At 33.2% G+C, this 15,458-nt stretch overlaps 1 protein-coding gene across 1 annotated transcript; it reads right to left on the bottom strand.

Moving 5' to 3' along the window:
* Nucleotides 1–4,638: 4,638 nt before the first annotated feature.
* Nucleotides 4,639–10,830, bottom strand: LOC147064865 (uncharacterized). The gene has a single exon (XM_085957576.1). The coding sequence runs from the start codon at nucleotides 10,182–10,184 to the stop codon at nucleotides 8,091–8,093; it is 2,094 nt and encodes a 697-aa protein (XP_085813702.1). The 5' UTR covers nucleotides 10,185–10,830; the 3' UTR covers nucleotides 4,639–8,090.
* Between the last annotated feature and the right edge of the window lie 4,628 nt (nucleotides 10,831–15,458).

The raw sequence follows: 15,458 nt of genomic DNA, 5'->3' as shown, positions 1-15,458 counted from the left end.
TGCTGTTAAATTGTAGGTTATCATCACAAATAAAGATACATCTAGGCTACACGAAAATATACTGTATACGTGTATACATTAGATATTTTGATTGAATACACGCTTGCTTAAAAATACTGCCATGGTGACACATTAAATTTATTTGACTTCTCCGAGAGTTTCGTGACAAAACAGAACGAGACAAAAATTCGCAGAGTTGACAATAAAGATCAGATCACATTGTAATATTTCAACTTAAATAAAACTTCGTTATATATCAATAATATTATATGGCTTAAGTGTGACTGTGTTATCTCTGCGGACGAATTTTAAAACTACAGTTTGATACGTTTTATTTTTATTGATGATTTTAATTTTAAATAATCAACATTATAAAAATATAGAATGATTTTATTTATTAATTTTCATTAGATAAAAAACTACATAAAATGTGCGTATTTTGGAAGTCAGATTTTTTTGCAACATAAAATTTTATGAATATTTTTTATCATTAAAATGTTGTTTGCCATTCTCGTGATATCATTTTTTTATATATCAATTCGAGTTTTGGTATTCTGACCGCTCGATTTAACACAAATAAAAAAATCTAGATATGCACATTTTTTTTAAATAAAAATCGATATTTTTTAATTTAAAAAAAAAATAAAACTATCATTCGTTTTATTACCTTTTAAAGAACTCATCAAACTGCATTCTAATCAATAAAAAGATTCATAATATTCAATAGTAGGTATGTACTAATAAAAATTGTAAATGCACATTTTAAATAGTGTTATGTTAAAATACTTGATTAGATCCGTGTTGATTATTTCAAATGAAAGCTATCAGTAAAATGTATTAATAATGTACTTGTAAAATAAAAACTTTTCTTGTATGTATCACTTAGTCAGTTTTTCACCAAATTTCACGACATCTCCATCTCAAATCCCGCCTCATTCCTTCTGGGCACCCGTCCGATCCATCGGCCACGTCTTCACTCACATTGTCGTCAGTTTCATCGAAGTCCTCGTGAGGGTGAACTTCCACGGCATCCATATCCTTGTCGCCAGCGTCCAATCCTCCGTGGACCTCCAGATAAGATCGCTCGCCGTCGTCCACCCAATCTGGCAAACTGGCCGATAAAACACACGAACCAAGGCACGCGAAGATCACAAACGCAGCGAGGAAGTTAATTTTTGAAACCGTCGCCATCTTTTGTTAGTTATATTTGAATTTAGAATTGAGCAATAGGTATATTGGCAGTCACGTCGAAACGTTCTTTATTTAAATTAATTGCCGTTGTTACCACAAACAATCGAGAAGTAATGTCAAAAATATTTAGCGTTCGTTATTATATACCTTGTAGTTTAATAATGTAAAGATCTAAGATTATTTAAATAATAGTCCTTATCGCAATGTTTTATTAGTAATAATTATAACCGCAGTATCCTGCGAATTAATGTATGTTGAGTTTTCAAGTGAATGGCGATAACCGCTGGCCCACTGATTTTTTTTTTGTGAATTTTCGATTTTCTCGGAGCGCAATTTAAAGCTGTGTTTACCCATCTCATTGATAGCAATGCACGGTTAGAATATGATAACAGTTTCCAATTATTCGATCAGTGCATAAAATAATTGATTATACCTACCTAATATGTTTTTCAAGATGCTCTATACTTGGTGAAGAATTGATTCACGGAAAATTGATTGACTCTTTTATTTTTTACCACGTTTTTATTAGCTCGTATTCTTTTTTGTCCGGTACAGATTTTTTGTTGTCTGTCCAGTATAAATTTTTTCTTGTTTGTCCAAGATTTGTATTGGACAATTGAAGATTTTTAACAAACTTCCCGACTAGCTAGACATTTGAAACTTTTAGAATATATCATAACACGACGACAATGCATTCTTTTAATATTTTTAGCCATTTTTAAGCAGAATTGAATTAATTTTCAGTTAATTCTGTTTTGTATGGAAAGTTATTATTGTTGGTTGCTAAGGGGGCCCTAGCAACTAAATTATTAATATATACGTGCGTTACTATGGAAATCAATATGACATGTCAAAATGACATTTCAGTATTCTAAATGTATTCAGTATTTCTATCAAGTACAAAAAAAGTATTTATTAATACATATAATTGTCAAGTTTATATGATTCAACAGAAAATTTAAAAACGTGGTAATGTATAAAAAGTTCTTTTTATCTTGTAATTATTTTTGTTTGTTTCATTGATGCTCCGTTACTATCAGAAAATTCTCTGGTATCTATAACTCATTTAATTGGCCCTAGTCGGCCTAGTCTCGAATTATTGAACATTCTGGAACCAATCTTGAAACAAATTACCTAGTCAACATACAATTATTATTGTTTTGTAATTCAAATTTATTTATTTGTTACCGTGAACATTACAAATTATAAATTTAAGACGTTCAAAACATGACATTTAAAAACAAAGAAACAGTGTAAAGAAGAAATAAATATATATGCATTATCACAAAAGCAATATGAAAAGTAAAGTACTTGTAAGGTACAAAAATTATAAATTATTATATAGTATATATATTATAAAGCATTGAAGCACACCGAATGAGCTAAGTGGACCCTATTTTAAGAATTTATAAAGCAACGTCCGCCTATACTCATCCTCACGTAGGTGGAATATATCAACATCCGAAGCGATTTGGTTGAACAGAGTTATTGCTCTCCCAATTGGCATCACCAATGGCAGGTTAGTTGTGCTCCTCGAGAGAGCAAACAACTGATGCTCCCGATTTCTAAGATAGTTATCAGGGATACACAAGTCAATACTACCTAGAATGGCAGAGTTCTCATTTACACCACGTTTAAGTCGAAAAAAATACGTGGCCAAATATTGATAGGTATCTTCTAGCACAGGGTTGGCGAACCTTTTTACGTACGCGTGCCAAAATTTCCCAAATAATATTTTTCGACTGTCTGACGTGCCAAGCAGTTTTTCATTAGGAAAAAATAAAGTTTTCTAAAAAAATAGTTTTTTAAGAATTCCATTATAAAAAATACAATTGAGTTCTTGATATTCTATCTTTCATCGTATTTCTAGCTGAAGGCATATCTTTTATTCTTTGAATAATTTTTCATTGTTTTCTATTTTCCCAATGAGATCGTAGAAGCATTTAAACCACTCTTCTTTCATATTATATTCTCCATCACTGAACGGTTTTCCATTTTTAGATATTATGTTTGAGGCAATATAACAAGCAGTTATTATATTTGAATAACTGCCGATAATTAATTTCTTAACGTTTATTGATTGTATATTTTTATTTTTAATTGCCTGATCATAAGGACCGATCTTTGCAATTGTATATTTAGATTAAAGCTAATGATTATTCTTGAAAAGGATTTTCCTGCTATTTTTTTTACAATGCAATTTGTCATTTATCATTTATGCATGCATTTCGACGTTTCCGTTTACATAAACATAATAAACGTAAACATGATATGAAAAACCAAAGAAAATACGCATGGTTATGTTGTCATTTTTTTAAATATTAGTAGGTACTATAGTACTTACGTACTTATAGGTATATTTATTTATATTTTTTTTTGAAAAAAACACTTTTTAAATATATATAAAATAGTAATTGCTTTTGTCTTCAAAATGAAACATTCGCGTGCCATAGGTTCGCCATACCTGTTCTAGCATTTAAACTACAGAATGTAAGCATACCTAAGATAAATAAATGAATAATATTATAATATAGAGAGTGAGTATCACAGAACAGATAATAAATAGAATACCGATAGGCTGTATTCAATACGCCGCATGGTGAAGCAGGCTTTTGAATGCATGAGTGTCCTACGAAAATGAAGCACGCACTATGCACGTGCAATAGTGTGTGTAATACTTACACCAACATTAAATGAGCGTAAATGCATAAACCGAGAGCAGTTTTCAGTATTCGACATAAACGTATTCTAGACACGTGTGTAAGTTTAACCCGGTTCATCCTTACTCGAGTCTGTTACCTGCTATCGCCTTACCCGTTGTGTATTTCAGTTCCCATTATTTCTGAGTTCCCTGGTGAGTATGCTTGTCTGTCCACGCGAGCAATCATTATTGTTCGACTACTGGCAGATTATACCTATCGTTAGAGGAGGCACAACAAAACAAAAAAAAAATCTTACCTATCTACATTATTTTGCACAAATCTAATGCACGAATTAGACTAACCGAGATTATATTTTGGAATAATTTATAGCTAGCTGTTTTAATGTGTTATAATTTTTTCCGAAAGATAAATAAAAGCTTAAAATTCTTTTTATTTACATCGAATTTATTTTCGGTAGTTATAATGTCGACTTCGAGCTTCGATCGATTTTTTTTGACCATGTCCGATCCATAAGAATATCATATGAGCCTCCATAGGGTGGAGGTTTGATGATACAGATTTATTTTTTTACAAGAAATGGATGTTAGCCACTTGCTCAACCTATCAATGTGTCGATAGTTTGAATCCAAACGCACATTAATAAACAGTATGCATTTGCCTGATCTAGAATTATAAGCCGACGCGTTACCCGCTCAGCCATCGTGGCCATCGTGGGTACCGGACCCTGAATTGTATTAGAATAATTTTATATCCTATATTATACCTAGTAAATGAAAGACTGTACTTAGGTAATGATTTTTACATTTATTTATTACATAATTAATGACAGGATATACAATATATATACATAATTTTCAATATATGTAATTAAAACACATTTAAACAATTAGTATTCAAATTATATTTTTATTTGATAAAAACACATTTTGTTGCTCACATTATAATAATATGGTTATCTCATTTCAAAGCACATTAATTAATATTATAATTGTTATGTAATAACGTAATTTTACAATTATTTACTATTATTATATACCTATTATTATCCCACCTACTTTAGCAGGTATAAGCGACAAAGCACAGTGCGAGTGGCCGTGCGATGCGCTCGTGGCGCGAGAGTCGTAACTACTACTTGCTTTGCTCACAGCATAGTGAGCAAGTTTGTATACTTACATAACATTGCATTGTTTTTTTTAGTACTTGGGAAAAGACGCGTACATCGGTAGCATGCGGTGACTTCTGCTTATAGGGATGCTGTTGAAAAATACACACATATCTACTCTTTGATACACAATATTATCTACGTACGGTATGCGGTGTTGCCGCTTAGTTGGTCCGATATATATATATATATATATATATATATAATATATGTAATTATATTTAAATAACAACACAATGTTAATAAAATAGAACATTTAGAATTTAAATTAATTAAAATTTACCATGCGATTGCAAAATAAATACCTTCATACTGTTAGTACGTTCTTACCTACTGTATCGATCATTTCTGGTCTATATAGAGCATTGATATACTACTGGATGAATCATATGCTTCTTAAAATGACGCCCGATTTTCAGCGACTCGGCCTTTGTTAAAACTTACTGAGTAAGCCCGGTCTAGCTTGCATCTTACTCTAACTAATAGTCAGCGCATGGCGACTTGCTCTGTCTGTTTTGCGTTGCAGCACCCTTAGGTTCACTATTCCAAGAACGCAAATTTAGTTTTACAGCCAGGGCAATACGGGTGAAATTCGGGAATCCAAGTTAACGGTCTTAACGCATTATACCTACAAGGAAATATTATAAGACGATATTCGTAATATCTTTTGTGGTACATTTTTAAAATGACACTTGTATGGGAACTGCTCATCTAGTAGTATATCAATGATATGGAGCATCTATGGACAGCGAAGAAGAAGTTTTTAATACATATTACGATCATATCAGCCACAAAACAAAGAAATTTCCCTATTTCATAGTTCATGATAATTGTTATGAGCTTCATTTAGCAATATCAAAAAAAAAAATACTTAGGTTTAAAGTTTACAATCGCGTTAACTATATTGGATACAATATACAATACTAATGAAAATATTAACCCCTAACCAATGGCATTATTAATGGACAACGTACTAGAAAGTAAATTCGCGCATAGCGATATTCGCACATGTATAGGTAGACGTCACGCAATTTCCATTATGCGATATCACGCATCGGGAATTTATAGCAATATCACCTTTATTGTATTGGCGTAGAACAGTGTTTCTAGTGTCAATGTTCATTTGAGCGAACCCGTTAGAACCGAACTATTCGGCAGACCGACAAAAATCATCGGGAACTTATAGCAATATCACCTTTCAGCGCTCGAAATGGAAAATTTTACGAACCGGAGCGCTTGATAATTTTACGAAAATATTAACACTGTTACTTATCTAATTCTATACATATATGTATTTAAAAAAACGATTGTGTTGGATTTTTTTTATAATATGACAGCTCGCTCAGACGGTCAAATTAATATTTACACGAGACGGAGCGATAATTTTGGGAATTGTATGAACCGGAACGGCGCTCCGGTGAGTTCCGGTCTATTTCGAGCCCTGCCTTTATTGTAATGGCGTTAGAACAGATTATGCCATTCGGCTGACCCGACAAAAAAGTGAGTGTCATTTTTTTTCAGATGCTTCGTCCATATTAATGTCATTGCCCTTAACCATGAAATAGATATAAAAGAAAATTAGATTATTTTTTCTCCAATAAAATTTATGTTGCTGAAATTGTGAGATACCGCAGTTCACGGTCGATAAACAATACGTCACTGATTGACAGTCGGTGACTTTGACATCAAAATATTTTATCGTTCCCATTTAAGACATTCAATATTTTAAAACATCATATAAGTACAGTTATTTTATTATATACATAAGATTTAGGTAAGTATGTATGTAACTAATTTAAATTAATGAAAAAAGTTGTGAAGGTTATTTAACATAGTCCACATAAAACACACATAAGATATCCATATACATTGTATAGTACAACAATATATCCATATAAAAAATATACAATAGTTTGCAAACTCTTGGCATTACACAAAGTCACGTAAGTATACAATATTTTTTCGAAATTCAACGCACGTCCCACCACCAAACATTGCTATCAAATTAAATGCAGTTTGGAAAGTCCACATTGCACAAATTTGCGCGCTTTTATAAATAAACCAAAATTCTACAAAACCACGCGTCGCTACTTCCGATGGAACGATAAAAAGTCTCTCCAAAATAGTGCAGCAATTGTTTGTTTCCACAATACGTTTTCGATCCAGCGCTCGAAATGGAAAGAACCGGAGCGCTTGATATTTTTCTGAATGTATTAACAGAGTTATAAAATTGTATGTGTATTTTATATAAATAATTATGTTCGTTTTTTTGTTATTAGCTCAGACGGCCAAATTATTTTTTCCACGAGATGGAGTGACAAATTTACTGATTTCACGAACCGGAACTGCGCTCCGGTGCGTTCCGGTCCATTTTGAGCCCTGTTTCGATCTGATGTGAAATATGAAAAGAACAAGTTTATTTATTTGAGAACATGTACATAATAATTTAATTACTATTCACCTACAAATTGTATTCTTGAATATTCATACATTATTAACCCAATAAAAGTATTTTTTTAGTATTTGTGTCATTAAGTCCTTTTTAAAAAAATATTATTAACGTAGATAGATAGTATTATAATTGATAATAATATGGGTACGAGTATATTAGTATTAACGTTTTGGAATTATTCGGTTTTATGTAGGTACATAAAAAATGTAGGTGGTGTAGATTTTGTATCTCTTTTTAAATATTTTTTTGGTAATTGTGCCACAGAGCTTTTATAATATTTTTTTTTTACGAAAACAGTTTATTCCATGTAGACAATTATAATAAATACTATTTTCTGTCGGCGCATAAGCTTTTCGATCCAATAATTTTATTGTTAATTGAAAATTTGAAATTTTCATACATTTTGATGAATCATTATCACAAACTAAAATTGTATTAGGTAATATTAGGTTGATGTAGGTTTGGTTTGGTCTAAAAGAAAGTTATTAAATCTCACGCGCGCATCTGCGGCACATTTACCAATTTTTTATTGGTCTGCTTATGCGATCTTTTGGACGAGGACGCGCCTTCGTGAAATAAAAATATCTTATTTATAATATATATTTATCAAATATAACTAATTTTATGCTGCAGCCGCTGCAGATACAGGCTTGTCAGAAACTGTTTGCGGTGGATTTATTGGTGTATCCTCGACATAAATATTAGGTTTGGCTGGAGCAATTGGCAATGCTGCAGGATTATCATAAATCATCGGAGGAACACTCGGTGTTATTTCAGCAGGAGGCATCGGAGCAACTGTGGCATTAGTTGGTCGTTCTGAAGAATTTCCAATTATTGGAGAAGCAATGAGGACTGTCAAAGGCAGTTCGGTGACATTTTGAGATGTTCCATTATTTAAAATTTTAATGTTTACCTTTGGCAAAGGAATCACTTTTAAAGGAAACAGTTTTTCATTTTTATTAACATGCGTGCAAGGCGTATACGTCATAGGTGATGTCACATTGAATGGTTGTTGTATGCAGTTAAGTTTCAATGGTGGTAGCTCTGTTACTGGAGCCAATTCGTGTATACTGTCACACTGAATATTTGTTGATTCAAAAACTTTATTTCTGATCATTCCAATAGTACAATTTGTTTGAGTGTTCACATTTGGAACGATTGTAGTGTTCTTAATAATGAATGTTGAAGCAATTTCACATGGCAATTCTATTACATTAGTACCATTTTTAGTACTCACACTCATGGTGCAATCTGTAAGTACATCGGGTTTCACCTTTGGTTTATTTGGTATTTTTTCATTTCCAGTTTGTGATGTATATGAAGAGTGCGTGTGTGTAACTGTCGTGGGAGTATGGTGGTAGTGATCACGGTGATATCGCTCATAGAGCCTTTCACGTCGTTCTTTAATCGCTCTTGCTATAAGAATTTCAGCCAAGATATCTTCATAAGTCGGGCCTGTGTTGTGATGAACATGTGTTACTGTCGGATAGTAAATTGGCTGCACTCCAATAGTATTTCCATTAAACGGCTGGTGATACACAGGGGGTATGTGGACGTTTACAACCGGTGGTTGGTGATAAGTTTGCTTAGGATAACTATTCGATGGTATTTTTTGGGAAGGGTGGTTATGTGTATTAGTCACTTTTTGGCTGTTTATAAAGTCTGAATGGCTATGGCTTGGTCTTTTCGTAGTGGCATGATTGGTGCCCGATATACCAAAACTCACAGGGTAGCTGTGTGTCGGGTTGTTTGGATAAGAATGTACGCCACCATGTTGCGATCCCGACAAACTGCCCCCATTCGATGGGTATGAATGCGAAGGTTTAACGGTCACACTTACAACGGGAGTATGTTGAAACGAATTGGTTGGATACATGTGATTTCCACTGTTAGAAGGCGTATGAATTGTTGGAGCACTAGGAGCATACGATGGCATACTGTGAGATGGTTTCACAGTGACACTTGTAGCAAAGTTACCACTGGGGTATTTACTATTACCTGACAAACCACCACCCGATGGATATGAATGGCCGATATTTGACGAAGGAGTAAATGATTGGTGGCCATGAGACGGCTTCACTGTAACGCTTGGATAGGTATGTATCCCACTGTTGGAAGGCGTTTCGAGTTTCGGAGCACTTGGCGCATACGATGGCTTACTTTGAGATGGTTTTATGACACTTTCACCGTGGATAAAATGAGAACTGCTTGTTCCTGAGTGTCCATTACTTGTCGGGTAAGTATGTGATGGTGCTGATGGTTTGGGTGTCGGCCTACTGTAAGATGGTCTGGGAGTGGCTCTGCTGAACCACGGTTTTGACGTGGGTTTACTGTATGATGGCTTAGGCGTGGGTCTACTGTATGATGGCTTAGGCGTTGCTCTACTGTAAGATGGCTTAGGCGTTGCTCTACTGTAAGATGGTTTAGGCGTTGCTCTACTGTAAGATGGTCTGGACGTAGCTCGACTGTAAGATGGCTTAACGGTATGACTAGAGCTGCTGGTTCCATGTGTGTGTTTACTGACCGCCGAAGAAGATTTTCCGGAACCTGATAACCCAGAAGAGCTCTTTGGATATCCGTGAGAGGACGATGTACTGTGTGTATTTGAAGAGCTATCCTTACTTGAAGTTTTTTTCGACGAACCCCAGAAGGGATGTGCAGCAGTTATGCCAATGCATATTACACACAAAAGCACAATTGTCGTGTGCAACTTCATTTTGATAAAATCTAATTATAACACTATTTTAGAGAAAAACACTTAGATATTAGTAATACATCCAAATTAACGTATCTATTTTATGTCGCTTTTAGACGTACTGTCCACAAAACTACATTGATATAGCATTTTATTCCAAAGAGGTCAAATTTAATGTCACGTAAGTAATCTTTTTAATGGATACTGTGATTAAAATATAATTAACAGAAAATATTATCACAAGCGATAAACGTATCCTTGTTTAGAAATTATTGGAGAATAAAAATATGATTTTATGGCGCATTTCTGAACTTTACAGCTTCAAATAGTCAGGGGTTTTGTGATAGTAATTTATCGTCAGAATATTCAGTCCATCAAATTGTGCAGCAATGGTAGAATATCGTCTGGAAAATTTACCAAAACCATTCCTCGCAATATTATAACCCGTCAAAATGGTGTCATCCCCTAGGGGCCTAAATCCCATAGAACCCAAAGAAGTACTGAACCAGAAGTTGGCTGAAAAATGAATATAAATAGCATAAGTTTTATAGAATTTTGGATGTTAAAAGTGTAATTTAACGTACCTACCTAAATTTATCCGTTCCGATACTCCAATTATTAAGGGTCTCCATCATGGCCCCACATCCTGAAGCGGGCCTCCAGGCTAGGCTCTTTGGCGCCCCCCCTACCTATCGCTAAGGATAAAGGCAGTGTGACGCTCTACAGTAGCGTTTTCCAAATGGTGTACGCGGTAAAATTAATCTGTATATTCATTGTTTTTTGTATATTTTAATACATCCATTTGAATAACGGAGTTGTCGGGTATCGATAAATAATTAAAAATTGCATCGTCCAACCACATAATTTTAAATAATAACCTTATTGAAGGAATATATATATATATATATAAAAAACAAAGTCGGGTTAGTTACACCATTTATAACTCAAGAACGGCTGGACCGATTTGTATGATCTTTGATTTGTTGGATTTGTCTCCGCCCCGAATAGCAGAATAACTATTAAAGCATCGGATAAATCACGGAAAAAATAAATTATGAAGAAAATTCATTTTCTCATACATTTTGTATCGAACGGCTTTTGACTGATATCGATGAATTTAAACGATGGAGCTTGCGCATACGAAAACAAAAGAAAATCACAAAAAATTTAAATGCGCCGTAGGTGACTTTTTCTTACTATTAAAACAACTTTGTGATGTATGTTTATTTCACTTATCTGGTCGACTCGCTTCGCCAGGCTCCTCCTGAGCTCAGGCTCCTAGGCTAGAGCCCTGCCACCCCCCCCCCTTGTGGGAGCCATGGTCTCCAGACAACGATTTAAAAAAAAAAATCTCTTATAATCCTATCGACTTGAAACCTACCTTGGGGGTCGGTAGGCTAAATGCGACCAGGAGGCGGAGATCATCAGTTTATTTAGAAATACAAGAACCCAATTCAAGTCATTATTATTCTTCTTCTTCCTCAGGACCTCGACATCGCTAGACAATGGAATCGGTTTGGCGTCCTAATCACATAGTGGTGGATTTTAATGCAATAGTAAAATAAATTGAATAATAATGATACGCTTTGACTTGGGTTGATTGATTACTCACTGGGTAATAAGTAATAAGTATTTAAAACTCATTGGACGCTAACGACCCGCCTAGCGCGTAACGATTAGTTAGCCATTAGATATAATTAGCGTGCTATTTAAATGTGGTATTTAATTAGTCTAGTAATTATCTAGTCAGCACTGTTTTTACTTTACGGCGGACTTTCCGTCTAATGTCAGTTTTGCGAGGATAGTTTTATATTTCAGACAATTCATAAAAAATATATACATACATTCATTTTGTTTTTTATGTAACGCTATTTGCAAAATTTGTTTTCTGCTGGCTTCCTGTAAAATGTGAACCAACAAGAACCGTGTTTTATTTAGACATGAATTTTATGTCAGTACTATACGACCCAAAGAGGTTGGACGGTCTTTAATATACGGCCATATATTTCCGATACAACATTTCACGGTGAAGTGTGATACGGCATACGTGCAGGTTTCCGGACACGATATTAAATATATATATAAAACAACGTCCACATAAACTTAGCTCACGTAAGTGAAATATATCAATATCCGATACGATTTGACTGAACATAGTTATTGCCCTACCATTAATTGTATTGCAGAGTTTCCATGTATAGGTATATTTTATTTATACAGTGGCATTGAATAAGATTATACAATCATTTATACTTATTTTTCGTAATAAGGTATTTAAGAATAAAAATAAATTAATAATATTATTTATTATTAGAGTTTTTTTGTTAATAAACTTTATCTTGGAAATGATGAAACGTTCAACTGTAGAATGTCAAAGATGAATCTATTTTTGAAAATAATCAACAAAACAAAAAAAATATTCATATAAATTATTGAAACTGTCTAATCCAGTGGTCTCCAAACGGCAAACATTAAGAGCTATTTTGGAAATCTAGTGAGTTTACACGTGGGTACCTACATCATTTTAGTTGGACCCAGTACAAAATATTTATTTATTCAACAATATCTATTGAAATGTATCAACGTAAAATAGATTAGGACATTGGTCAAGCAAAGAAATGTGTATTTTTTTTTAAATTTAATCAATAATATAGTGGAGTGAAACTTTTTATTTTGCCGTCCATTTTCGGGCACGTAGATTTTAAGCACCAGTCGTAAATTGTATAGATTTATGTTTTAATATACCCACCTAATTTGTATTTTTATTCGAAACAATTTAAAAAAAAAATCATTCCAAATTCGAATTTTAACGACAGATAAAGTTTGAATATTTTGGATTCGATTTTATTAATTTCTTTTGTTTGAATTGGCTGTCAGAATTATTTTTATTTTGACATGTTGTATGTCTAGATCAGGTATCGGAAACTCAGTACACCCTCGGAGAATATTTGATGCGCCCTCAAGATACTATTAAATTATAATACTGTCACTCCACTAACAAGTTGAATGTCTTCATACTGTGCTACGACATATTCTTGTGAATCTCTGTTTTCTAACATGAAATACTTAAAATCAAAATATCGATCAAGACTCACAAACCCTTAAGTTTAGTTAGCTGAAGATTTACAGTGCCAAGTAGGGAATCGAATCCCGAGCCAAAATTCTGATCCCGGGATTTCGGGATTACAATTTGACAATCCCGGGACTGGTCCCGGGATTGGCATTTTTTCCATTGTTAATTAAAAATATTATATTTACAAATAACATTGATAAAATCGGTCAAAAATAAATCTAGTATAATTTATACTATTTAAGACATTTATTGTTAATATTGTATACGTTCAATCTTGGAAATACACAATTTTAATGGAGGAAATAATGTTGTAATAAAAACAATAAGGTGAATTTAATATGAGATTGCTGTTTTCGATAGTAAAGACTTAATGAATATGTTAGCGAGATTTACAATAGTAAAGCAAATAATTATGGTATAACTTCTGGCCTTTCCGCTTCATAAATCTAATTAGTCCTTCAAATATGAAACTGCCGTAAAACGTATGAGATCATGGTGGAATTACTTGTTAATAGTGCGAAGTATTGTTTTTTCCAATCTTTCTCATTTTTATTAATTTATGTGAAAGAATAAAATGAATCGGCAACTTACACGTGGGTATAAATCAAACTTCATTCACTCAGTTTATTTCTAATGTAGTTATTTGTTATTAAAAGTATTTTTTCTGTTATATTTTCGTTTTTATTTTATTTTCCATAAAAATTGATAAAAAAATCAATCCCGAAAGTTTCGGGATTATGTTTATTAATCCCGGGATTCGGGATCCCGGGATTGGAATTTTTAGTGCCAAGACGTGTCGCATTGCTTTTTTTGCATTGGGTGTATTACATGTACATTACATGTACATTACATGTACATTTAAATATAAATATAAGAACACCCATTTTTAAATACATATTGTTAATAATTTAAATTTATAATAATGTTGAAAATTTGAATCTTGGTTTTTTGTTAACTTTTTTAGGATTTGTATTTTTTATTTTAAAGCTTGAAATATTAGTTAAGTATATATTTTTTATGTCGATTTGTATGTATCTTTTCCTAACTAAATATTAATTGATTGATTAATATGGTGTTTAGTTTATAGAACTCCATATTATTATTAATAATGCACATTTCAGTGATTTTCGGGGTTATATCAAGATTTAAAGTTCTGTTGGGATTTTTAATAGTTATCAGCTTTAAAGAAAAGTATATATTATATTATGTATTATACGCCCACGGCTATGTTCAAAATTTGTATTGCGCCCTTCGTGGCAACAAGTTTGCCGACCCCACTTTAGATACAGATCTTCTTCAGTAATAATTATTGTTTTGTAAATGTATATTGATCAAAAAAGTGACCTCGTACGATGCCGGGTACTTCAGCTAGTATGTTATAATATTATTATGATCAATAAATGCTAATAATACTCTAGGGCAGGGGTTCCCAAGCCCGTGCCCGCGGGCACCATGGCGCCCGCGGAACGATTCGTATGTGCCCGCCACTATTCGACAGAGACAGAATTTTCACGCTAGCCTGACACACGCAGAAAACCCGACTTTATAACTTTTAACTTTATGTCCTACCACTGTATTATCCACCAGGAAGCTCTGTGTTGTAAAATATTACCATTTGAACACGTTATGAAAATAGTTACAAAAATAATCAATGCTATTCGAGCAGCTCCTTTGCAACACCGACTTTTCAAGACCCTGTTAGAAGATACTGAAGATAAAAAAATATGATCTTATTCTGCATACTGAAGTACGTTGGCTCAGTAAAGGAAAGGTTCTTACAAGATTTGTGAGTTTAATTGAAGAAATAAAAAATATTTATAAACGATAAAAAGGAAAATTATGATGAACTAGCTGACTCTCGCTGGCTGATTGATTTGGGATTTCTCACAGACATCATGGAAAATTGAATTCTTTCAATTTGGAGATGCAGGGGAAAGACAAAAACATAGCTGAAATGATAAGCTCTGTAAAGTCATTTAAAGCTAACTTGGATATGTTGATATCACATCTGCAGATCAATTCTCTCGTGCATTTCCCACATATGAATAAAATGCTAGGTAACAATGAATTAAACGGGTCATTATTTATTAAGCATCTTCAAGTGTTAAAAAAACAATTTGAAGAGAGATTTTTGCAGTTTACAGATATCGAGCCAATTGTTTCCTTCTGTATCAATCCTTTTACTTGCCAAATAAATGTAATGGAAATGGCCGCATGTATTG

The sequence above is a fragment of the Rhyacophila brunnea genome, unplaced genomic scaffold (genome assembly GCF_057557595.1).
Source record: "Rhyacophila brunnea isolate RB1 unplaced genomic scaffold, BYU_Rbru_1.0 scaffold_7, whole genome shotgun sequence".
Classification (NCBI taxonomy): Eukaryota; Metazoa; Arthropoda; class Insecta; order Trichoptera; family Rhyacophilidae; genus Rhyacophila; species Rhyacophila brunnea.
This window is presented reverse-complemented; position numbering and strand designations above follow the sequence as displayed.

Coding starts and splice junctions, on each gene's coding strand:
- LOC147064865 (XM_085957576.1), bottom strand. CDS start 10,184: ATGAAGTTGCACACGACAATTGTGCTTTTGTGTGTAATATGCATTGGC.